The following is a 25942-nucleotide window of genomic DNA, read 5'->3' as shown; positions in this document are numbered from 1 at the left end:
TCTATTTTGTATGTGGGATGCCGCCATGGTGTGGCCTGATGAGTGGCGTGTAGGTCTGCACCTGGGATCCACACTCCATGAACCCAGGGCCACCGAAGTGGAGCACGTGAATCCAACCACTATGCCGCCAGGCTGGCCCCCAAAATCTATTTTTAACATCATACAGACATTGGTTTTTTTAATTTCTCAGCAGTTAATACTTTCACAACCCAAAATCATTATAAAGGATCTTACTTAAAATAACACTAATTTATGCAAAATTTTAACCCCCAAATTTGCTAATCATTGTTTGTTGCTAGAAAACTAGCTTCTCGAAATTTTTGTCTAGTTGTTGACATTTATTATGGCACCTTAGAAAACTAAATTTGTTATGTGTTGTTTACCTTTAGTTAGCTACCATATCTTCTCTTGAAAGTATCTAGATTCAAACATGACAGTTGATGGGTAAAAAGTAAGAAAGAAGGTAGGTGACGGGCCTCAGGGCAAGAAGATGCTTGTGGGAGAAGAGAGTATATGGGATTAGGTCCAGAATGGCCATTCCAAGGGAAAAGAAACCAAGTGGGCGTAATATGTATAAGAGAGAAAAATAAAGAATGATATTCTAGAGATGTAATTAAAATAAACCATGATTTTATGGGGCAAAAGAAAGGGGAACTAAAGTGATATGTTTGAAAAGGATATGGGAAGTTCAGGCAAATCTAAATTATAAATTCCCTCTAGGCAGTAATCCTATATTCTTTGAATTTGACCTCTCTCCTACCTTTCCCCTAACAGACTAATATACATAGTGAAATGTAACCCTCCTGTCTGCATTGCTCTTTGCCAAGAAACCTGGGAATTACCTATTATAAGTTAATTTGCCTATTAAGGATATATGTGGTTTAGAGGCAAGATTTTACAAAAAATCCCTATACTCACTCTAGTAGCCTTGCTCTCTCTTAAAAGGAATAGCTTGAAGCTGAGGCTGGATCCTCTCAGTTCACCACCAATGGTTCGCTTGTGGCCTTCCGCGGTGAGCTGCTGGGGAGAAAATCTGGCAGAGATGGGAGTCTTAATCTTCCCCTTTTGTCTTCTCCCTTTTTTAGGATCCCATCTACCTCTTTCCTGCATCGGAGGGCTTCCCCCTCGGTTTCCACTATCTCAAAGATCTGTTTGTGTGTCCCTTTGCGTAGAGGATGTGTGGCCAGCAAATCTCCCCTCCTTCAGAGACTCTGAGGTTGAGAGTCTTGTCAACAGGCAGGAGCTCTCTTTGGGGCTATCAAAATGCTTCTTCTTTTCACTTCTTTTGTAATGTCTCGGCCAGTCCTTGCAGGGTTGTTTCACAGCACGGCTTTTACTTCGAAGCCAGCATGTGCTTTTTAATATAGAGCCCCAGGATCGTCAGGGCCCCTGAAGTCGTCTCGTCCATCCTTCATTCTCCTTTCAGAACTTCCCTAACACCAGCCCAGATGGTTCTGACACACAGTGACCTCCAGTCACTGTATTTTTTTTTTTTTAAGATTTTTATTTTTCCTTCTTCTCCCCAAAGCCCCCTGGTACATAGTTGTATATTTTAGTTGTGGGTCCTTCTGGCTCTGCTATGTGGGACGCCACCTCAGCATGGCCTGATGAGCAGTGCCATGTCTGCGTCCAGGATCTGAACTGGCAAAACCCTGGGCCACCAAAGCCAAGCGTGTGAACTTGACCACTCGGCCACGGGGCTGGCCCCCAGTTACTGTTAAAACATGGTCTCGTAGTCAGACGGACCTAGATTTACATGCTGGCTTTGTCCCTTCACTGGCTGTGGCTTTGGTGCTTGGTTCCGTGGTCCGTAAGACGGGGGTGGTAATCTGCATCTTTAGGACTGGTATGAGGCTTAAATGAGAGAGAATGTATAAAGCGCCTCACACAGTGTCAGGCACGCAGTGAATCGGTTCTCTTCTGCATTCGAGTGAATTAATCAGTGTCCTTGAGAAGAGGATTTCCTACTCTCGGTCACCTGTCCCTTCCCTGACAACCATCCCTGCTGGAACGCCTTCCTGTTGTCAAACTTAAGTCCTTGTGGTTCCAGCTTACTTATAGTTATTATTCTGCTCTAGTTAGGGACAAAGTTCTTCGTGATTCCATATGAACTACTTGTAATAAAGTGAAAAAAGAGAAAGATGTTATAAAAAGGTAAATAATGCAAAAGTTCAAAGGTAAAATTTTCTCTTCCCCCTTCTCTCTTCTCCATGATACTATTTTGTCTCTCTGTCTTGATCTGTCTAGTAAGTGGTAGGAGAATAAAGCTTCAGATTCCTACTTTTATCTGTGTCTGTAGGCACCTGGACGTTTGCATATCCACAAAGCAGAGTGCACAGAGGCTATTCATTACCTTCTTTTCGCGTTGTCTGTTACCTGATCCATCACAGTGTGAAAGAGAGAAGATCGTTCCCATCCTTAAGGCTTTTGCTTATGAGTTGAGATGCAGAGCTAACGCCTTTGTTTTGGGCTGTTTGGGATTGTAAATGATTTTCACTTTCAGCATGGTGGTTTCATGTGGCTAGTTTAGGGCTTTGGTTGGGATTGTGTTTTCCCCCAGTCTTGTGTCTGGCCCCTGAGTTCCCACTCCGATGCTTGTGCTAGGTGGAGAGATGAGCTTGTCTGCATTCTGTTGACTGCTGGGATGAAGCTTGGGTTGGCTCCGCCTTAGTCCCAGTTGCTTATGAGCCTTGTGACAGCCTAGAAACCTGTTCACTTGCAGCCCCCCTTGGAGAGTGTTTGTACCAACAAGAGTCAAGGTATTTTCTACAATGTGACAAGAGTAGAGACGTATTTTCCTTAATATGTAATTAACATTCAAGCCTGATAGTGTGGTCAGGGACCTAGATAAAAATGAAGAGGAATCAACCCTGTGTAAAAAGCAACAGGAAGAACCTCTCAGCTGCTCTGTCAAGGTGACATGGGGGCAGAATTGACAGGGAAGATGGGGAGAATATGGGTACAGGGGTTGAGGTCGAGGCTGTGTGTGTCAGTTGCTGAGCAAGGGCAGGACTTTGCCCACTTCTTTTCTGTGTGAGGTAAACCTGAGGCCTAAGACCTGTGGAGAAAGCAAAGACATCTGTGACCCACCTGAGCACACGGCTGTCTTCTGTTTGAACCATCACTTGATAGAATCATCCTTAGCTGTAACTGAATTTCGGTCATGTGCCGTGACCATGGAATAAGGAGTCCTCACCAATAAGAGCCAGTATTCTTAGGAAGTGGTCAGGCTTCTTCAGGGATTAAGTGATTTCCTCTTGGCATTTAAGAAAGTGTTATTTTACATCAAAACAAAACCAAAGAAGTGAATTCTGGTTGTTTGCAGAGTAGCAATCTCTTTTCTGTTGAATTCTCTTAATCTTGCCAAGAGAATTAATAGTAACGAATCAACTTCTGTAGATTCCACAGATTTGTGCAGAATACATTCCATGAGAGAAATCTCCTTAGGAATTCTCTGTGACTCAAAATGGAAATTGTGGGATACTCTCATGATTCCCTGGGATTCCTTTTTTTTTTCTTGAGGAAGATTGACCCTGAGCTAACATCTGTGCCAGTCTTCCTCTATTTTTTGTGTGGGATGCCTCTACAGCATGGCTTGATGAGTGGTGTGCAAGTCTGCGCCCAGGATCAAGCCTACAACCCCGTGCTTCCAAAGCAGAGCATGCGAACTCAACCGCTACACCACCGGGCTGGCATCCTCCCCCACCCCACCCCTGCAATTATTTTTCCTTCATTGAGTTAGGAGCAAAATGCTTACTCACCACTTCATTCTCGGAGCAGAGGCAAACAGCAGTTCCAGATAAATGTGTGCGATAAAATGTGTGGGATGTGGCTTGAAAGATAGAAAATATTACATATGAATGTTGAAAGTGGTTTTGAGCAAGTAGGAAAGGCATCATTTATTCATCCATTCATCCCATATTTGTTTATTGGATGCTCACCAAGTGCCAGGCACCTGTTTTAGGTACTAGGAAGGAATTCAGCCTTCCATGAAGTGGAGTCTGAGGTCAGACTTCCCTCTCAGGTGGCCGTAATAGGGCCCAGAACAGGTCTGGCTCATCCTCTCTGTATTGATTATTAGTTTTTTGGCTCCCTGTCTCCAGGAGACAGTGCTGGCTTCCCTTTTTGTTTCTGTCAGGTGTGAGTCATCCCTTCACTCTAAGTATTGCAGAAGCGCATGTCACATTCCCTTCTAATTTGCTCTGCTGCCCGTGTCAGCCAGCAGCTCCTGTTGCCTCTCTTCTGACAGTCCTGATGGTCAGAACGGTGAGACCAGCTGCACAAGTGAATAACTGGGGAGTGGAGAAGAGAGGGCATGGTACTTGTTTTCTGGCTGTTTTTGTTTAGTTCAAGATGTATTTAGGAGTGGACAGCTTCTTTCTAGATGCCAGTATACCAGGCAATACCTACCGTTAGAAAGCCCCAAATCCATTTTTTTAAAATTGAATTTGCACCTATGAGCAAATAAAGTCAGCTGTCTCTTAGAAAGGATACTGGTTCTGGAAATAGACTTGGCAGTTTTGGCTGATGGTTCTGTTGCACACACAAAATGGTCCTTTGAGGAAAACCTGGAAATTTATTTTAGAATTTTAAGAAAATCCATCAAATAAACAAGCAAGCAGAATTCTTCCTGAAAATTTTCTAAAGAATACTTTAGCTGGTTTTGAATATTTAGGCTTTCTTCCCATGATATTCCTATAATAAGTTTGATTTATATCTTTAAAAATGTATATGTTTAAGACAGGGTTGCAATTTTATTTATTTATTTTTTCCTTTTTTTTTCTCTCCCAAAAGCCCCTGGTACATAGTTGTATATTTTTAGTTGTGGGTCCTTCTAGTAGTGGCATGTGGGACGCCGCCTCAGCATGGCCTGGTGAGCAGTGCCATGTCCGCGCCCAGGATTCGAACTCATGAAACGCCGGGCCACCAAAGGGGAGCGTGCAAACTTAACCACTCAGCCACGGGGGTGGCCCCAGGGTTGCAATTTTAAAATAAAAATTTTTAAAAACATTTCCACCTGTAATTCTCTATCTTATAACTTTTTATTTCTTGAGGTTCTCTTCTAGTCTTTATCTTATATGTAGTTACAGTGTTGACATTTAGGCAATCATATGTTCCACCCTAAACCTTTAAAGTTCTTACCCACTTTTCGAATATGCCTCGTGAGTGATTCATCCTCCAGCAGCGTGACTCAGGGTAGTGAAAGGGGTTTGTTTTGCACAGCACGATGAGTGGCAGACTAGTCTTCCAACCAGAAAACATCCTCTGCAGTTCGAGGCACCCATGAAACAGCAGATTTCTTCTTGGCCTGTGCTCGATGGAAAGGCGGTGGATTTACACGGTGTTTGCTCTGATTACAAATGGTGAGATGCTGAAAGCACTTTTAGCTTTAGGGAGTTCAAAGGGGCCAGCCAAATGAAAGTTATGTGACCCACCTGAGAACGAAACTTGTTAGTTCTTTGTTGGGGAAGAAGGGGAGACCTTGGTGTTTTGCTGGGAATGGGAGTGCTCTCTCACACACGCGCACGCGGGACAAGAAACAATAGGCTGGCATTTCCCAGTCGTTTCTTACTTATCTAGAGAAGGAGAGAAAAAAAGAAAACGTGTCAGGTTTTGATTTTTAACGTCTTTCATCAAAAATACCTGTTGCTCAAATAAGGTGAGGAATGAAACAGTATTAGTCTGAAAGAAAATAAACAAGTTGTATAGCTTTTAGATTTCAAATAAAGTAAATTTGCAACATCTGATAGCTGTTAAGGACACAAACGAGCAGGTTTGTGCTGCATTCTTTTATATCTCAGTAAAATGTACTAGCATCTTGGGGGGTTGACTTTGAGTTTGCAGACCCCTGAAGACACTGGGAGTCGGTGTGAGCCTCCAGCTCAGCCCTTGGGGCTGGCGCGCCAGGAACAGAAGCCAGGTTCAGAGGCGGAGAGGAGCAGCCTGTGCAGGGGTGGAAGTGTGCTCTTAAGTGCTCCGCGGCCCTCGGGAAAGGAGGGCACAAAGCAGGAACTACTGCTAGGAAAACGACGGTAAAAGGTTTGTTTCCCAACCACAGAACATTCTTGAAACTTACTTTAGGAACTTGGGTATATCAGTTATGATTGGGTTCCGTCATATGTAACAGACAATCAGAAAAACAGGGGCTTGCTAATTTTTTTCCCCTCACATGAAACTAGACTGAAGCTAGGCAGTTGAGGGCTGATGTGGCAGCTCTGTGGTCATCAGGGACCCAAGCTCCGTATTTCTTTTTGCTTCATCATCCTTAGAGCTGGTTTCCACCCTCAGGTTTGCCTTGGGGCTGCAAGATGACCACTGCTGCTCTGGCTGTCACCTCTGTGCTCCTGGCAAGAAGGGCAAGGCCAAAGGGCAGACTTAGTGCCAGAGTGAAACCCTCCTCCAAAGAGCTCTCCTGAAAGCCCCCCTTTCGTATTAGCTGCCCCTGTCTGTGAAGGACGTTGCCTTCCCAGCAGTGCAGAGGCCAAATATTGCATAGGCTAACCTTCTTGGTAATAAAGGCATTACCAAGACTTAGGTGGCTGAGGCTTTGGAATACTTGCACACTGTTAGAGTAGGACTGTAATAATGTGGATTTACTGTGTGCGAGGCACTGGAGATACAGGAGGGAACAGGGCAGTCACAGTCCCTGCCCTCAAAGAGATTACAGGCTAATGGGAAAAAACGGGTTTTAGATAAGTAAATTATAAATGTATTGAACGTTAAGAAAAGGAGAAGTAGACAGTGTTTGGGATTGTGTAATAGGAAAGACTCCTTAAGGGTATAACACAACATACACATCAAGATTTAAAGGATGTTTGAGTTCGTCAGGTTAGAAAGGTGGGGGTGCAGGTGTAAGAGGGGAGGAAGCTTTCAGGCAGACTCACTCCCAGCCTGATAATTTCCATAATGGTTCGTTCTCCTTCTGTTGTTTGTTTTATTTCTTCATCAGATGGAATCAATGGGAGTTTCTGAGCAACGAAGGAAAGGAGGAACTAAATATTCTTTTTATCTGACGTAGCTAAAGTGACTGCCATCCTTTCTACTTAGGTGTTTTTTTCACACTCTCCAGATGAGTGCCTGCCTGCATATAGGCTGCACCAGGGAGTGTTCACAACCGAGGAAGGAGGTGAACAAATGGTTGGGGCAGGGGCCGGTCCCCGGGCGCAGCGGTTAAGTTCGCACGTTCTGCTTTGGCGGCCCAGGGTTCGCCAGTTCGGATCCCGGGTGCAGACATGGCCCTGCTCGGCAAGCCATGCTGTGGCAGGCATCCCACATATAAAGTAGAGGAAGATGGGCACGGATGTTAGCTCAGGGTCAGTCTTCCTCAGCAAAAAGAGGAGGATTGGCAGCAGATGTTAGCTCAGGGCTAATCTTCCTCAAAAAAAAAAAAAAATGCTTGGGGCGTACCGAAGTCCACTTGCCCCATCATAGATCTCGATTTTGGTCTCAGTGTGGGACTTTGGGGAGGCAAGGATTGGTTCTGACCCTGAAGTGCTGATCTGACCCCCTTCCCCTTCCAGGAAGTGGACATTGTGGTAGCACCGTGCCAAGGCCTCCGGGCCACAGTGGACGTTCTGGGTGACTTGGTGAATGATTTCTTGCCTGTGATAACCTATGCACTCCACAAAGATGAACTCTCTGAGAGGGATGAGCAAGAGCTTCAGGAAATCCAAAAGTATTTCTCCTTTCCTATATTCTTTTTCAAAATGCCAAAGCTGGGCTCGGAGATAATTGACTCCTCCACCAGAAGAATGGAGAATGAAAGATCGCCACTTCATCGCCAGCTGATTGACCTGGGCTATCTGAGCAGCAGTCACTGTAACTGCGGGGCCCCCGGCCAGGACGCTAAAGCGCAGAGCATGTTGGTGGAGCAAAGTGAGAAGCTGAGGCACTTGAGCACGTTCTCTCATCAGGTGCTGCAGACTCGCCTGGTGGACGCAGCCAAGGCCCTGAACTTGGTGCACTGCCGCTGCCTCGACCTCTTTATCAACCAGGCCTTTGACATGCAGCGGGACCTGCAGATCACTCCCAAACGTCTGGAGTACACTCGGAAAAAGGAGAATGAGCTGTATGAGTCATTGATGAACATTGCCAACCGAAAGCAGGAGGAGATGAAGGACATGATTGTTGAGACGCTCAATTCCATGAAGGAGGAGCTTCTGGATGACGCTGCCAACATGGAGTTTAAAGGTGGGTCCCAGAGAGCTGGGTGGGGCACCGGGGCTGTGGGATCCTCCACCCCTTTGCTGGCTGGTAATCAAGTACACTAATTTTGAAGGCCAAAGGAACCTCAGGATAATCTCATCTACTCCACTGTCATTAGCAGCTTCCCACCTTAAATCATTTAGCCAGAGTGGCCTCTCTTGTTCTTAAAGAACTTCCTGGAAGATTCCACTGTCATTCCTTCTCAGGAGTGTTAGTCCGACTTTTGGTAAATTCGTCCCGATAGCGCTCTTTAATCTCCAGTTTCTGTCTGTGTCCCCTGACCTTGATGGAGCTAGAGAAGAGCTGCTTAAAGAATGTGACTAAGTCATGCTGTGACCTTGGCTTCTTCAGCGTGGCCCATGCTTCTTTATTGGTTCTTTTTGTGTGTGTCCTGGACTTTTTTCTTTTCAGGTTGCTCCTAAAACCCAACTCAGGAGGATTTCTCAACAATAGTGTTTTTAGCTTTTCTGGTGGTCCCATTCTTCACGAATGGCTATTAACAAAATTGGGCCAGGTGATTAGTCAGGTTTTTAGTGTCTGAGGTTTAGATGCTGCTGTCTTTGTATCCTGACTGCTGTATGAACCTCCCTGTGAACAGTAGCTCTACGAGCTAATAAAGTGACATGGTTTCCCCTTGAGGTTCTCAGTCATGGCTTTCCATCCAAATCACCTGGGAGGCTTCCTGAAAATATGGATGCCCGAGACCCCTACAGACCACTCTAGACATATTAGTCAGAATTTCTGACCTGGGACCTGGCAGCAGGTTTGTTGTTGTTGTTTTCAAAAACCACCTTGGTAAATATATTCTGCTTATTACCATTTTCTGGATGAGGGAACTAAGACAGGTTGAGTCATTTGCTCAAGGTGACACAGCTACTAAATGATAGAGGCAGACTTTGCATCTAGACAGCTTGATTCCTGAGCCTGTACTCTTGGGTTTCTATGCTTTACTGTTTCTTAATCTGTTCCCAGCTGCTGATGCCACCACCTTCCTGGTGACCAGCTTCCAAACCTTGGCATGGCCTCTCACTGTCTTCTTCCTCTTATCTCCGCATCCTGTCAGTGGCCCAGTCCTGATGAGTCTTCTTCCGTGTTTCCTGTCTAAACCTTTGTTCTTCTCTTCCCTCCTTTGGTCCAACTGCACTCTTGTTACCTAATTGATCTCCCTGGCATCTCTGTCCTTTCCCCAGTTCACGTTTATTGGCTCCGTGTTTCTGTAGACCAAGTTGAGACTCCTTAGCCCCATATTAAAGACTGTCCAAAGCTTAGCCGTGCCAACTTGCCCAGTCTTATTTCCCACTGCGCGCCTTCTTCTAATTTCTATTTCAATTGGTCTCAACTGTTTGCTGTCTTCTGTATGCTTCCTTTACTTTTTCTTTGCTCATGCCCTGCCCTAAACCTGAAATGTCTTTTATTTGTGAATTTTACAAATCTTACCTACCCTTCAAGGCCTCTTCCAAATAACATTTTTCATGAAGTTGTCTTTAATTTTCTTAGCTAATAATGATTGCATTCATCTGAACTCCCACAGCATTTCATCTGGAACTGAAATTTCTGGCATATTTCACTTTCTATCTTTTGTTATAATTATGTATGTTCTTCTGACTATTTTCTAAAATCCTAGAGTTGAAGAACAGGATCTGGGTCTTATTCATCATCATATCCCTTGCAGAAAATGTAAGAGTCTGTGTACAGTACGTTTTTGGAGAACGAATGAGCGTGTGAATGATGGTGTATGGCTATGTCACACTTATAGATACAGAGGAAACATAGTTGACTTTAGCAAGCACAGGATGCCTGATTTATGGGTCTTTCCGAAGATAAGCAAAGATTCCTCTTTGGTGAATTCCCACTGTAGGGAAGAGTTGCTGAGAAATGCTCACTTGCTATGGAAATCCTAGGAAGTCTTCTGAATATTGAATTTAAAAGGCACTGGAGCATCAGTGCCGGCATCATGGTGCACATGATAGAGTGGGGTCAGGGTAGGTAGGTTGGGCAGACAATGAAATATTGTGGGTGACTATTAATGTGCCAGGTATACCATGTTTGGTGCCTGGGATACAGTGGTGAGTGGGGTACAGATGTGGGAGTTGGGAACAGGTAGATGTCTGGCTCTGTTAACTACATAGTGGATTTGTGGATCTACTTATCTGGTTGCCTGTATATTAGACAGGACTTACGTATCTGCTGTTTATCTTGTTCTCAGTCTTTTCTGGTATCCTTGAGGCTACCACGTCTATGCTAAGTCAGTGATAAGTAGATTTAGAAGAGGGCTACCACTTAACTTGTGGGGCCAGATTTCTATTACTGGTTTTTCTTTGTTTTAAAATAAAGGGAATGCATGCATGTTGGGTATCATGACATACGTACTGTATAAAATATTTATTTTTTGAAAAGATAATCCCTACATACACACTGCTGGACTCAGGCATAAAGATGCTGTCCCCTAGTCGTCTGGTTCTTCCATGTGTTCTTCTGTCCCTTGCTTTTTTACTTAACTCGTACCTTAGAGATCTTTCCATAAATGTGCATGCAAAATTGTTGTCTTCTAATGGATGTACCTTAATTTATTTAACTGTTCTGCTGATGGACATTTAGGCTATTTCTTTTTGCCAGTACAAACTGTATTGCGTTGATCATCATTGAACAACTATATCTTTGGACTTGTAACGGTCTATTTCTAGAAAAATAACTGCTAGAAGCAGAATAGTTACATCAAAGAGTATGTAGATTTTTTTTGTTTGTTGGTTGGTTTAAAATTTTGATATTGCCAAATTTCCCCCAAAAAGGTAAATTTCCACCAGTAGACATGAGAGTGCCTTTTTAGGAGTGGAGTTTTTGCAGGTAATTTTTCTTCTCTTAAGTTCTTCTGTCCTCTGGCTTGCAAAACAGATTTTCTAATCCTGAGAGGTAGTAGCATAGTGGAGACAGTCTTACAATTTTACTTTTTATTTATCTAGTAATTGACTAGAATGGAACTCCTGACTCTTGAACTTTTCTCGTCAATATGCTAGGCAGTGTGAAATATTACAAAGGTCAGAGGCTTTGGAATCCATGAGCTTTGGGTTCAAATGCTAGCTCTACTTCCTGCCTAACCATCTCCTTCCCAATACCCACTTTGTCCTTTCTTTGAGGCTGTTTCCTGACCTATAAAATATAACCAATAATACCCACCTGAGAAAGTTATTATGAGAACTAAATTGGATTACATATGTAAAATACTTATTATAGTGCCTTTCAAATAGTCTGCACTCAATAAATATTGTTCCTCCCATCCTATAAATGTGACAGAATAGCTGACAAAATCAGTAGGCTCGTTCTAGACATAGTTGTTGTTTCTTAGGATTCTTAGATGCCTTAAGTAGTTGAGGATTATAGTCATGTGCTGCATAATGACATTTTGGTCAATGGCAGACCACGTATATGATGGTGGTCCCATAAGTTTAGTACCATATAGCCTAGGTATGTAATTGACTATACCGTCTAGGTTTGTGTAAGTACGCTCTGTGATGTTCACAGGATGACGATATCACCTAATGATGCATTTCTTAGAATGTATTCCCATCATTAAGTGATGTGTGACTGTACGTGGCCCCTGATCATGCTGAGGGACAGAGTTTGTCAGCCAACCATGTGTTTTGTAGCTGTCGTCAGGGTAGCTCTTGGCTCTGACCTGGGAGATGCCTTTATTCAGTGTGCCTGCCCCTTCCCCTTGCAGCCAGCTAGCTTCTCTCTCTGCCTCCATAGACGTCATTGTCCCTGAGAATGGAGAACCAGTGGGCACCAGAGAGATCAAGTGCTGCATCCGACAGATCCAGGAGCTCATCATCTCCCGGCTTAATCAGGCTGTGGCTAACAAGCTGATTAGCTCAGTGGATTACCTACGTGAGAGCTTCGTCGGAACCCTGGAACGGTGTCTGCAGAGCCTGGAGAAGTCTCAGGATGTCTCAGTTCACATCACCAGTAATTATCTCAAACAGGTACTCAAAGGATGGGTTAAGACACCATGTCACAGATAACACATGAAACGCTGTACACACAAGCCCAACTTCAAGTTAGCTAAGAATTTCCCTTTAACTTGTTGCCAGTCCAGTTTGAATTTTATTTTGTTTTCCTGTCACTTGACCACTGCCTGTAGGAGGTGCTTGTGAACTGTAAAAGTGCAGTTTAAGTCGATAAGCAAGAAGATGAAGATGAAGTAGAGGACCCAAATAGCCACAGAACGTACGATCGGCTGGGGTGACTGCACATATGCTGAGGAATAAATTTGGGAACCTTGGAGCTGGACTCTGTTCTTGAACTAAATATCATTTATTGTGTGTTTAATAAGCCCTCCACTCAGGGCATATTGGTTTTCCTTGTGTGCTCTCTTTTAGATCTTAAATGCCGCCTATCATGTTGAAGTCACGTTTCACTCAGGGTCCTCGGTTACAAGGATGCTGTGGGAGCAAATCAAACAGGTAGAGGTTGCTTAGAGGAAAACTTTTCAGCCCCTAGTTGGCTCAAATGAACCTCAGTCTCCCCAACAGAAAAACTGCTACCTAGGGTCTTCTGGTGGTGTAGGGTGGCCGCTTGTCCTGTTTGCCTGCCTGGGAGAATTCTGGCTTATGCCTATTCTGAAATAGTTATTAACGGTGCCCCCTCTAACTCTGAAAAGTGGCGCATTTAAATGATATTTTATGGAGCCATAAGATTCTCCTTCACTAACTTCTTATTTCTTTTTCCAACCTAAAATATTTTCTCAGAACCAGGCTTCATTGCCAGAGGCCATGAGTGTGATTTCTTTTCTGGAATTTGATCTGGCTTTTAGGTAGAGTTATTTGCTGACTTCAGAAAGGGATGTATCAGGCACTGCCTGGGACTGAACTTAATATCTTGAGGGTTTGTGAACACGTAGACTATTCCTAGTGTCCTTTGATGCTTTCCTTTGGACTGAGCCCTGATTTTGAGGTAGACGGCATTGGAGAGGAGTCTTGGACTTCATATGGCTCCTATCTTAAGAGCCTGCTCCGCATGAGTGGGTAGCCCAGAGAGGGCAGGGCACCGGTTCTTGCTGGTGGCTCCTGTCTTCCGTCCCTCAGTGTTCTCACTGTCCTCATCCTGACAGATCGTCCAGTGCATCACGTGGGTGAGCCCGCCTGTCATTACGCTAGAGTGGAAGAGGAAGGTGGCCCAGGAAGCCATTGAGAGCCTCAGTGCCTCCAAGTTGGCCAAGAGCATTTGCAGCCAATTCCGGACTCGGCTCAATAGCTCCCACGAGGCTTTTGCAGCCTCCTTGCGGCAGGTGGGTCTGTAGGAAAGGACATACAGCTGGATCAAGCAGAGAAGGACTTCGTCCAGTGGGGAATATTTTGCCCACTGCTTTCCATGTAATTTTTAAAAAGCCATCCGTATATTTTCTTTCTTTTCTGTTAAAGGATAATATGTTACAGAAAATTTCATCAGTAAATTTTTCATGTGGATATTTTTCTAACTCTAGGGAGGATGGAGGGACTCAGTTAATTTCTTCCCCTTTCACTGAGTGAGGAATGAAAATCAAGGAGTAGGAATTTTATATAAGTTTATATAGTATTTTAGGAATGAGTGACAGATGACTTTCCAACTGCTACACTATTTTGCAATTATATGACATCTGCTTGTCCCTTTGGGGGTGCATGCATGTGTGTAGAGGGGAGGGTGGGTCGATGTGATTGTGCATCCAGGAGGAAAAGCTGTTACTTACTGAGGGCCCGCTGTGTGCCAGTGTCTGAGCTGTGTTGCTCACGTCGTCTTTCACTCTCACCGTTATCTTATGAGGTAGATATTATTACCCCTATATATAGGGGTAGGTGGGGAGGACTTGCTAAGTCGTATGTCTTCTTTCTGTTTCCCTCCCAGCTGGAAGCTGGCCACTCAGGCCGGTTGGAGAAAACTGAAGATCTATGGCTGAAGGTTCGGAAAGATCATGCCCCGCGCCTGGCCCGCCTGTCTCTGGAAAGCCGTTCTTTACAGGATGTCTTGCTGCATCGTGAGTCCTTGTCTTTTCCTAAGTAAATTGGAGGAAGGTTCTGGATACTTGACATTCTCATGTCTAACCTTGGAGAATCTCAATGTCTAAAGCTGCTTCCTTGCAAAGCTGCTTAAGTACCTACTGATGTGTTTTGAATTCCTGAGTACTATTTGGTCCTGCCATGAATTTATATAGTTCAAATAACATGACCAAAGTTTATTTAAATCAAACCAGTTAGGTTACTTTCTACTGGTTTAGAATAACATCAGGACTTCTTCCCCAGCACAATTGCAGCCTCCTGCTGCTAGGCAGGTCCGCTTCGAAGAATCGTAGGGAGGTTGCCCTGCAAGTTCCTGTCCCTCCTTCCTTGTCTCTGTCTCTGTGCCTTACAGGAAAACCTAAACTGGGACAGGAACTGGGCCGGGGCCAGTATGGTGTGGTGTACTTATGTGACAGCTGGGGGGGACACTTCCCTTGTGCCCTCAAGTCTGTTGTCCCTCCGGATGAGAAGCACTGGAATGACCTGGCTTTGGAGTTTCACTACATGAGGTAGGCCCTGGGCTCATTCATTTCTGTGGGGAAAGATCCAGAGAAGAAGCCAGAAGCCTGGTATAAATTTTACATCAAGGGCTACAGCGTGCCTTGTTTTTCCATTCCTATGTCTTAAAACATTGTAGACCAGTATTTCTGTGTCTGGCCCAGAAATGTGCTCTCTTCAGCACCTTTACTGTCTTTGTTTGCCATTTCCCCATCATCTTAATTTCTCAGACTCATCCTTCCTTAGTCCGTAAGGCCTGTCAATTTTTAGATGCCATAATTCTTTGACCTTGTTAGGGAGGCCGTTCTCTTTGCCCTCTCTCTGTGCTGAGAGCCATTACCTCTGGGCCTGGACTAAGCGTGGTCTCAAGGTTTTCCTTCCCACATGGTGGCGTGCTGTGCAGGACTAGAGCCCAGACCTCTCTCCTTCCCGCCAGGTCTCTGCCGAAGCATGAGCGACTGGTGGATCTCCATGGCTCAGTCATCGACTACAGCTATGGTGGGGGCTCCAGCATTGCCGTGCTGCTCATTATGGAGCGGCTGCACCGTGACCTCTACACTGGGCTAAAGGTGAGGTGAGGCAAGGACACAGCGAGATTCAGCTGGCAGCCAGGTCCACAGGGTCCTTTCCAGCCTTTCATCCTTTCTTTTTTATGCAGAGTTTCTAGCTTTCACGAGGCACTTTTGGAGTAATTAAGCTTTATTACTCTTATTTCCAAAAAACCTTAAAAATTTCTCAGAATCTATTTTTTGGCCCAGTTCATATCCTGAGTACTGCAGTTCACCACTTCAACCTCCTGCGGGGTGACAAAAATCTAGACTTCTCAGAAGAGCAGAAAAGTTTCTTATAACTCTGCTGTTATTTCTGTTTTTGGCTCTCAATGGATAAAGCCAGTTTTTGTTGTTTAGTCAACAGATATTTATTAGTGAGTACATTGTGCAAGGCCCTGGATTAAGCACCATAATGGGATATCAAAAAGTGTAATTGCCAGGAGTTTTTAAGAGAATTGTCATCAGTGACTATTTCATGAAGATGTGACGTTTGAATTTGATAAGTACACCTTGATGGGTAAAATTTGGGCAGTTGGAAAGAAGAGGCCATACCAGGGGAAAGGAATAGCATAATGCCCAGAGCATGGGAAGGCCAATAAAGACGCTAGTCATATTGGAGCAGCTGATTCATTTTGGGAATGGATGGGAGATAATGTGCAGAGAAATGTTGGGAACAAATTATAAACGACTAAAAATGTTAATAATGTCCATAGAATTTAAATTCTGTTATAGACAACGTGGAGCTATTGAAAGATTTTATTTGAGTGAAGGTGAAAAACCTTCAGTTAGATGTTGAATTTCCATCATCTAAAACAACCACCAAAAGGGAAATAGAGAGGTGTCTTTGTCTGTTCCCTGCATTGGAGCTAAGTAGAAGGGAGGAAAAGCTAACCCCAGAGTATCTGGGTAGGTCCTTTCTCACAGATTCCTCTTGTACCAGTTTATGTGGAAGCTTCCAGAAGTAGAATAGAGGAATCTTTAGAAATGCTGGCAAGAGCCATGACAAAGCAATATGATGAAGAAAATGACTCTCCAAGTGGCTTTCCCTCTTCATTTCAGAAAAGCGTGATGCTTTTCCACAAGTGGACTGGAGAACCATTTTGGATGAGTGATTTAATGTTCTTCAGAATTCAAGAGATCCTAAATTGGAGGTTTGGTAGAAGTAAGATGAGTGACTTTGGTATTTGAATCCATCCATAGAACCCATCCTGGGCTAACTAGACCTATAAAGCAATGGAAATAAATCTGCCTGAGGGACGTAGAAATGCTGACTTTGCACTCCAGGGCATTCTAGAGTTTGTTCAGGGGTAGAAATGAGCTCATGCCTTCAGTCATTGGGTTGCACTTCTCGTCACACTTGGGGATTATCTGCCTGGCCTGAGTGCAGCCTCCGAGAGATCTCATCTGGCCTTCATAACTCGCCCCCGCTGCTGGTCCTCAACTTCCCTCTCCGACTGCTCCGCTCCCCTTTTTCTCATCCGCCTTTCTCCTGGTGCAGTCAGCCTTTCAGTGCCTCACAGAAGGAATTCTGAGTTGGGTTAAGCATGTTGGATTGAGGAGTCCTCTTGTTAGTGACAAGCCAGCTCTTTTGTCTCCCCAAGGCTGGGCTGACCCTGGAAACGCGTTTGCAGATTGCACTCGACGTGGTGGAAGGAGTCCGCTTCCTGCACAGCCAGGGACTTGTCCACCGTGATATCAAACTGAAAAATGTGCTGGTAAGAGCCGTTTCCCCAGACAGCACCCTGCCTCTGTGGGTTAAGTGACCTTTGGAGGGTACGCGTAGATCTGTTTGGTCACAGGAGAAGACAGGAGGGAAAGAAGCACAGTTAACAGCAGAGAAGTTGGACAGTATCTGGGACTTAAAGCTTAAGGAGGAGTTGCATCGTACACCCAGCTAATACTGCTTAAGGTTTTTTCTCTCAATACCCGTGAAAAAATGTAAACTTACAGAAAGTTAACACTGTGGTACGGTGAGGAGCTATATGCCATTCACCCAGGTTCATCGTCTCTCTTTCCCTAACGTAGTCTCTTTCTCTCTCTTTACCTAATGCACCCACGCTTTTGTACTGAACTATATGAGAATAAGTTGCAGATAAGTTCATTCCTAAATACTTCATCTTGTATCTCCCAAGAAAAAGGACATTCTTCTACGTAATTAAAATGCCATTATCATACCCAAGAAATTTAACATCAATATGATAGTATTAGTTAATATACTGTCTATATTAATACTTTCCAATTGTCCCAAGTATGTCTGGTTATCCCAAATATGGTCTATTTGTTTGATCCAGGATCCATACAGGGCATTTTGTTGTCATGTTTCTTTAGCTTCTTTTAATCTAGAATAGTCCTTCTCCCTTTTTTTGCTTTTGTGACATTGATACTTTTGAGGATTCCAGGTCTTGCTATTTCTTAGGGTTTGATCAGAGATGGTGCATGAGGGCTGAGATGGGTAAATGTACCTTAAAAGGCGAGAGAGATGAACCCACCAGAACCCTCCTGTTATCTAAATTATAAATAATCTTTTGACATACTCCTCTTGAAAATATATTGCATTATCATTGAGGTGTCTCTGGCTACATTTAAATGATGTATAAAGAGGACAGGAGTTTGCAGGAAGGGAAAGATCTTCCTAAAATTCTGGGCTGAAACCTAAGAGGCTTATCAATAACCAAATGAGAAATAGATTTATTCTCTTGGGCCTTTAGGAAAGGAAGCTACAGGGTTGTCAAGAAACTCTCTTCAGCTGACCAGAGGACCTCAACCTTCTTACTTAGCAGCTTTCTGCCCTGGGGTCTGGAGGTCAGAGGAGAATATTAGGAACTGAAATACTTTCTCCAGTGCCCTTCACTTACTCGTTCTTGCAGGATTTTCTAAGCTCCTGATGTGTGCCAGGCCCTCTGTAAGTGCTGGGGATACAGAGATGGAAAGACAGTCCTTGCCATCAGGTCAGGCTGCTTACCGTCCAGGGAGAAGGCAGCCGCGGGAGTGAGTCTGGAGACAGGGAGGCTGAGGCAGGAGTGAAGTGCTGCTCTGGAGGAGACACAGACTTTTGAGCTTGGGTGTGCAACTGAGTGCAACGTGCAGGGTCAGGCACAGGGTGACTCTTGCCCTGCTTTGTTGGCAGTTGGATAAGCAGAACCGTGCCAAGATCACTGACTTAGGATTCTGCAAGCCGGAGGCCATGATGTCAGGCAGCATTGTGGGGACACCAATCCATATGGCCCCTGAACTTTTCACAGGTAAGCTGGAGGGCAGGGAGGGGTTTGGGCAGGCTCCGTACTTTAACCCCGAGTACTGCCCCTTGGCTGAGACGGGTCACAGGTCCTCCTGGCAGATCTGGCACAGGCAGGGGAGAAACCAGCACAGGAGAAACTGAGACAAGTAGAGGAGAAAGTGCAGAAGTGAAGGGGCGAGAAGGAGAAGTGCAGGCGGCAGTCACCGGCTATTCTTTTGGATGTCTCTCCAGGCTATTAGTGCCATAATTGCCATGATCAACCAATTATTAATCACAAAGTATTGGCTAAATAACTCCTGTCATTACAGAACTTAGTAGTTGGCAGAGACATATTGAGAGGTAAAATAATTAGGAAGCAGTGTAAGATAGCAGTGATTGAGTGCTGCATAACGTAATGCTGGTGTTCAGAGAAGGGGAAATGAAGGTTGAAATGTTTGATAGTTTGTGGTAGAAGTGACATTTTGGGTAAAACTTGAGTCAGATCTGGAAAATTGGTAGGTGGGAAGGGAACTCATTTATTCAGTCTATTCTTTGAGTTAGGCCATGTGAGTGTGTTTTTCATATATTTTATTCCATTTAATCCTCACAACAGTTCCGTGGTGATGTTGATGCATTTTTCTGTCCATGTCATGGATAAAGTCAAGGCCAGATTGATGAAGAAACCCACCCCAAAACATTGAGCTAGAAGAGATGGGGCTGGGATTGGAATCTAGATCTTTCTGTCTCTAGGGTCCAACCATGAATCAGGAAGGGGAGAAAATTCTGAAGGCTGGGGAAGGGGAAATATGAGGAAAATTGCAGGATAGAAATAAGCACGACAGGAAAGAAATCTGTTTGGGCAATAATAGCAAACAAGTTTGGAGGTAAAATACATTGAGCTTGAAATTCACGCAGCGGAGCGACGGCTTGATCGGGAAGAAGTGAGGAACTGCACTGAGCTGTGAGCAGCTGCGGGGGAGCGAGTGCCCGGGAAGCCCCGCTCAGCAGCAGCAGGCAGGGGGCTGTGAGTGGCGAGAACCTAGGTGGGGAGACCGGTGGTGGTTGTCTCCAGGGTCAGGTTGGTAGTCCTGCTGAAATGGAAAACGTGACGGATTTGAGATAATTCAGAGGAGGAATGGGCAAGATTTTGTTATTAACTTGATATGGATGATGATAAGCAAAGAATGACTAAGCAGCAACTGCGGTTTGATCCTGAGTGGATGAGGAATGATGGTATCGTTGCAGGGGAAGATGGAAAGGTAATCGCAATCACTTGTTAGTGTTGGTGAGAGTTAAAATTAACAATATATTTGGATTTCTCTCGTTAGCCTAGGTCTTCCCCCAGGGCTTCGCTGAGTGAGACCCACGGATTAGGAGTTAGCTGGGCAGCCATAGTCCTACTCACATCGCAATGAAGTACACAGTCGCCATTTTTCTTTTTCTAGATTTACGGGTTTTTTTTCAATTTTTATTCCCACTGCTATTATTTAATTTTGGCTACTTTGTATTTAAATTCCCCTAATTGCTTCTACTGCAGTCCATCCTATTGCTGTCAGAATAATCTTTCTAAAATATTTTCTTCAAGTCACCTCCTGCTCTAAAACATAAATGACTTCCTGCTGCCCTCTGAATCCAACTCTCTGTCTGACTTGAAAAATCTTTATATTTGGTTTCCAACCTACCCACCCACCTGTACTTCCAACTTTATTTCCCTAATATGGTGTTTTAGGATTAATCTTTTAGACTGTCCCATTAAAGTAAAAGCCTTCCTCTCGTCCTCCTTTGTTAGGTTCTAGTCTTGGCCCTCTTAACATCCAGCTTTGAGCTCTCAGTCCATAGTTTTTTGTATTATAATATGGGCATTATAAATGTGTGCTGCCTAGCAGGGTTTCTATGAGAGAGAAGGAGTGTTAAAAGCTTTAGAAAACAATGTGTGAAGGTCTCTGCAGATGCAAGTTGGTGGCAATGCTGCCGTTTCTCTCCCCGGCTCACTGCCTGTCCCCCTTCTTGCTGCAGGGAAGTACGATAATTCGGTGGACGTCTACGCCTTTGGCATTCTTTTCTGGTATATCTGCTCAGGCTCTGTCAAGCTCCCTGAGGCATTTGAGAGATGCGCCAGCAAAGACCATCTCTGGAACAATGTGCGGAGAGGTAAGAGCCACAGCCCTTCTTGCTCCTAACTCCCGTGGCGAGAGCCGGCTGAGACCCGACACTGCAGCAGGGGCCTCTTGTCACCCTCTCCAGCCACTCCACAGCAGGATCACACGCACCTTTAAAGCGTCATGGAATCCGGAAAAGACATTTAGGTCAAACCTTTGCTTCCAGGCAGCATTGTACTGCACTATCTCGGAAAGGCTTGTTTCTTTTAAAATTTTGAATTCTTCAACTTCCTATGCCAGTGTGTTCCATTTTGTTTTGTTTTTTTTTTTTAATCACTGTTACTGTTAGGTTCTAACCTAGATGTCTGCAGTTGAAGCCAAAGCTTGTTGCAGTCTTTGGCATCTGAGCCCCGACTGGGTAATCAGCCTTTGAGCTGATCCTGCCTCCTCGTTGAGTTGGTTCCCATCACACTCACTGCCTCTGGTCTTGTTCCCATGCTCCTTTCTCTAGGGGCCCGTCCAGAACGCCTTCCTGTGTTTGATGAGGAGTGCTGGCAGTTGATGGAAGCCTGTTGGGATGGTGACCCTTCTCAGAGACCTCTCTTGGGCATTGTCCAGCCCATGCTCCAGGGCATCATGGATCGGCTATGCAAGTCAAGTTCTGAGCGGCGAAACAGTGGACTAGATGATTCTACTTGAAAGCAAAGACTTTTCTCTTTCACTCCCTATTCCTTTCCTTCCCTTCACCTTTTGGCCATGGGAAGAATTTGACGTTTATTCATTACAGAGAGCACCGGAGGGCATTGATGCTTGCTGGGCCGCTGGAGACTTCCTCAGGCAGAGATGACTCCTGGATAGTGGAGAGTTGGCTGGCGGAGCCTAGTCAGCAGTTCACTGATGCCCCAAGCTATCTCCTTAGCAAAAGATTGTCTAGGGCATCTGTAAAAGCTGAAGAATGCAATGTTCTGGCCTCAGAACTGAAAAGGAGGCAAATGTTACCATTGTCTGTTCACTGTATGTTACTGAGACAAGTGGGACACTGCAGTGGCAATAGTATTAAAAGCTATAATTTTTCATAATTTTGGCTCTAGCTAGGAATAGTTTGGTTCTATCCAGTCATCAGGACCCTTAAAAAATTTGACCTTCGTTCTGGGATTGTGAGAACATAGGAACAAAAAACTAACTTGTGGATGCTGGTTCCTGCTATCCGCAGCCAGAGGTGTCGGGCGCGGCGTCCAGAGGCCCCTGCAGGGGAGCTAGAAATGAAGTCTGCTCCTTATGATGGCTGGCATTTACCTTTATAGGGCCACAATCCCTGATTTCGGGGGGAGGGTTTCACGGTTACGTTACCAGGAGGCCAAAAAAGAAAAAGAAAAAGTGTGTGTGTGGTGTGTATGTATGGATGTGTGTATATATATGTTGTTGGATTTTGAGGTACTGATAACCCCAGAACAGAGTCTCTTTTTCTACCCTTGGGTCTTGTTTTTTTTCTCTCTCTCTCTCTCTTTTTGGTCTCAAGATGGGGAAGCTCCAGTTAACATGGTCCTTAGGGGTGAGTGAGAAGAACTGACCCAATGAGGTGTCTGGTGAGACCTGAGAAGTGGGAGGTGTACATGTACTCAAAGGGCGCCAGATTGTTTTTAAAACTTAAAATAATGAGAGTCTCTTCTTTTTGTGTTTGAATCTAACACACTGATGTTTTTAAACTTGATGATGGAGCTTTTTAACCAAGGTTTCTTCTGTAACTTGTCCCTTCTTTTTACCTTATTTTAAATATGATCTGTTAGAAGAGAAGGAAAGAACCTGATGAAAGAGAAGGGCATTTTCCTAGTTCTGGCTGTGCTCCTCACCCCTGTGTGTTAGTGTCTGGGAAGCTTCTTCTCCCTTGCCGTTGGAAGGTGGGGTGGTGGTCTTTTGGAGAATTTGTCATGAAGTGTACAGAAGAGAAACTCTGATTCCCGTCAAAGGAAGGGGAACACTGGCGCATCCCAGATCTTGACTTCAAGCCTCTCTCACCCAAAGGCATCTGTTAGGTTCAGAGAAACAGGTCGTGAAGGTATAGACAGTGGAAGTGAGCATGCGCGGTCCGTGCCCCTGCTCCCCAGGCACTGTGGCCCAGCCCCAGCTGTGCGAAGCGGGTCCTGAGTAAGCGGATGAGATAAGGGGCAGACTTGTTGCTGGAGTTTTCTAGGGTTGTTTGTGACAGAAGGACCATCTCCTGAATATTAACAGAGTATGAATGGAGTCCATGAGAAAATTTTATACAAGTTTTAAAGTTCACTTTAAATTTCACTTTTAACTCTTTGACTGTCCTGGGCTCTGATGGGGAAATGTTTGAGCGCAGTAGCTCCTGAGCACTTGTCCCTTTCAGAAACTCCATAGAGTGCTAAATTTCTTCTTCCTGGCAGATGGTCAAGTGGCTGACCCTGTGTCGTTGGCTCCTGTAGGCTTCAGCCTTGTGTGGGGAAATGTTCAGTGTATCTCTTAGAATTTTTAACGCTTATTTAGTTTGACTTCAAGTCACTCTGTTTTTGTCAGCATTAACTTGTCGTTTGTCTGGGGACCATGATGGGGCTTCCAGGAAGCCAGGTTTCAAGTTAAAAAAAAAGAGAGATGAGTAGTCTGTTCTGTGTGAAATTTCAAGGAAGATCTTTTTTTGTTGTTTTTAAGATTGGCACTTGAGCTAACATCTGTTGCCAATCTCCCTCTTTTTTCCCTTCTCCCCAAAGCCCCCCAGTGCACAGTCGAATATTTGAGTTGTAGGTCCCTCTGGTTGTGGCATGTGGGATGCCTCCTAAGCTTGGCTGAATGAGCGGTGCCAGGGCTGCGCCCGGGATCCAAACTGGTGAAACCCCAGGCTGCCAAAGTGGAGCATGCGAACTTAACCACTCGGCCTCTGGGCCAGCCCCAAGAAAGCTCTTATATGGTTCCCTTTTCCAGACTTTTTTTAACTCTAGCTGTAATCAGGAGTCGGTGCTCCCACATGGAGACCACGTTCCTAACATTCTTTGGACGTCTTAGTTCATACCCCCCTTCGCACATGGGAGGTTAGGTTTCTGTCCACTCAGAGTCCCTTGTCAGTTTGTCCCCTCTGGCTTAGTCTGCTCTCAGACACAAGTTTCTAGCAGATTCCCTACATTTTTTTGCCTGAGTGGGGAGGGAGTTTGGGAGGGGCTGATGCTAAGTAGGAAATGCGTAGTTGTGTTACAGTTCATTAAAAAAAAATGTATCCTGAGAAAAGGTGCAAAATCTTCCTGACCTCCAGGCCGCCAAGCCCACGCGCAGTTGCTTGGAGGCGCTGTTTAAATGCTCAGCGGGCTGAGTGCGGGAGTACGTGTGTATAACACGTGTATGCTGTGCTTTCGTTTTTAACATTGTTAGCTAATTTCGGATTCTTTGTCCCTTGGCACCCATTATTATTAAAGTGATGGAATGCCGTGAAATGTACTGTATATTACTTGGGAAGACACTAGGTATTCAAAGAAATGCGGCACCTAGGCTGTAGAGGGCTCAGCAAGGCCAGGGTCCTGAATTTGGTTGTATGTGCTCCCAGGTGGTGAGGTGAGATCGTGGCTGTGGGGGGAAGGGGGGGTGAAAGAGTTGCCCTCACTGTGTTCCGTTCCCATCAGCTTAATTAGAGCGATTTACCCCAGCCTGAAAACCATCACCTGGACATTTTTAACACGCTTGAAGTCTGGTCACTTATGTTGGTTCAGAACTGAGTGAGGGAGCTTCCTGCAGAGCAATCAGAAGAAATGGTGGCGCCTGGGGCTCCGGAGCGGCCGGCCGTGCCTAGGGAGCGGGCGGCAGGCTCAGCCCGGCGTGGGTTGGGGAATGCTCATTGGTGAGTTTCCACACGCGTGCCCTGGTTCCCCTGGCCCTCTGCAGAGTCTCTCCCTGACAGAGCAAGCCTTTCACTTCTCCAGGAAGGAGGACTGGCTCTTCCCAGACCAGAGTCACTTGTCCATCCAGTTCAAGGGGGCAGAGCCTAGGCAGCAGCTTCTACATTCAACACTAAAATTCAAGGGAACCGTGAGGGAAAGAGTACATCACTACCACGGGTAGAAATGGGGGAACGCCGAACTCTCAGCTGGCACCTGTCGGCTCTGCAATGCATTTTTTTGCATCCTTGCTTGAGCTGCCAAAGTGGGGTTGGGAAAGTGTTTTCCTGACAGGAGAAGTGGTTTGGGGTGGCAGGGCTGCCAAGTGATAACTGCACTGATGACACTTTATTTTTTGGCGTATCATTTAGCACTGAGAAGCCAAGGGGATTAGTGATTACAGTAGGACTTGGGGCACAGAGACTCCCCAGGCCCTGCTCTGGAGAGAAAGTGTGCTTGGGATCTACCTGGCTATCAGGGGAGCTGAAAGTCTGTGCTGCATCAGAGCGGGATAGCCGGCCCTCGAGGAGTCCATTACCAAAAGAGTAGTTTTCCTTTGAGTTTTCAAAGCTTGATTTTTAGATTTGCTGGATTAAATAACCCACATTTTCTTTAAAAGGAAAAAAAGAGAGTGTATCCTTCTAAATGCAGGGGTGGCGTGGGTTAGGGCTAGTGCAGTGGTAAAGTGGCTGAGGAGGGAGTGACCGTGAGAAGCCTGCACTGCACACTCCCGTGGGGTTCCAGGAAGCAGCACTGCCTCGAGGTTCCCTGTTCACCTGCACCTGCCTTGCCAATGCCCAGTCCCGCTGAGAACGCCTGGCATGGGGGCCGCCTTCCTCAGAGGATTGAAATGAAAATGAGTCTGGACAGCTTGTTTTCTTTTGTCTTAATGTAATGTTTTTGTTTGTTTTAAAGGACTAATGTTTATTACAGTATTAAATAAAAGTGTAACATACTGGTGTGTAGAATAAAAGTGCAATAACCAGAGAAAATGACTTTGGCACCAACTTCAGGCCTCACACTCTCTCCCTTCCTGAGCTGCCTGTCTCTCCATCACGTCGTCACAGCAGGACTGTACTAATTGTGTGTGTTTTTAAGAGACGCGACTGTGGGTTCAGTCTTTGGTTTTGAATGGTGCGGTTTGGTTTTATTGGTATCCTGTATACTCGTTGGGGTGCACAGGCACCAGCCGTGCTGTATAATAAAGGTCGTGTCAGCGTGCCGGGCTCCGTCTGTTTGGCTCTGTTTTGCTGCACCTCAAGACACTCCCCGTTCCGCTCCATCTCCCCCAGGACCTCTGCAGGCTGGAGTCTAGGTTTGCCGTAGAGACTGATGGAATGTGCTACTCCCCACAGGTCACTCTTGGTTTTACCACTACCAGAGGGTCAGGCAAGGGAATGGGACATGGGACAGCAGAGAAGAGGGGACAGAAGGGGGTGATCGTGGTTGGTTTTTCAGAGCC

At 45.2% G+C, this 25942-nt stretch overlaps 1 protein-coding gene across 1 annotated transcript in view; it reads left to right on the top strand.

Moving 5' to 3' along the window:
* Nucleotides 1–25705, top strand: part of DSTYK (dual serine/threonine and tyrosine protein kinase) — a 47214-nt gene extending 21509 nt beyond the window's left edge. Inside the window, exons 3-13 of the mRNA XM_070591410.1 lie at nucleotides 7521–8190; nucleotides 11953–12185; nucleotides 12582–12665; nucleotides 13313–13489; nucleotides 14083–14212; nucleotides 14587–14743; nucleotides 15169–15301; nucleotides 16885–16998; nucleotides 18411–18525; nucleotides 20517–20651; nucleotides 21111–25705. Of these exons, the coding sequence (XP_070447511.1) occupies nucleotides 7521–8190; nucleotides 11953–12185; nucleotides 12582–12665; nucleotides 13313–13489; nucleotides 14083–14212; nucleotides 14587–14743; nucleotides 15169–15301; nucleotides 16885–16998; nucleotides 18411–18525; nucleotides 20517–20651; nucleotides 21111–21298 (2136 nt within the window). The 3' untranslated portion in view covers nucleotides 21299–25705. The remainder of the gene's footprint in view (nucleotides 1–7520; nucleotides 8191–11952; nucleotides 12186–12581; nucleotides 12666–13312; nucleotides 13490–14082; nucleotides 14213–14586; nucleotides 14744–15168; nucleotides 15302–16884; nucleotides 16999–18410; nucleotides 18526–20516; nucleotides 20652–21110) is intronic.
* The last annotated feature ends 237 nt before the right edge of the window (nucleotides 25706–25942 follow it).

The sequence above is a fragment of the Equus przewalskii genome, chromosome 23, assembly GCF_037783145.1.
Source record: "Equus przewalskii isolate Varuska chromosome 23, EquPr2, whole genome shotgun sequence".
In the NCBI taxonomy this organism is placed as follows: Eukaryota; Metazoa; Chordata; class Mammalia; order Perissodactyla; family Equidae; genus Equus; species Equus przewalskii.
This window is presented reverse-complemented; position numbering and strand designations above follow the sequence as displayed.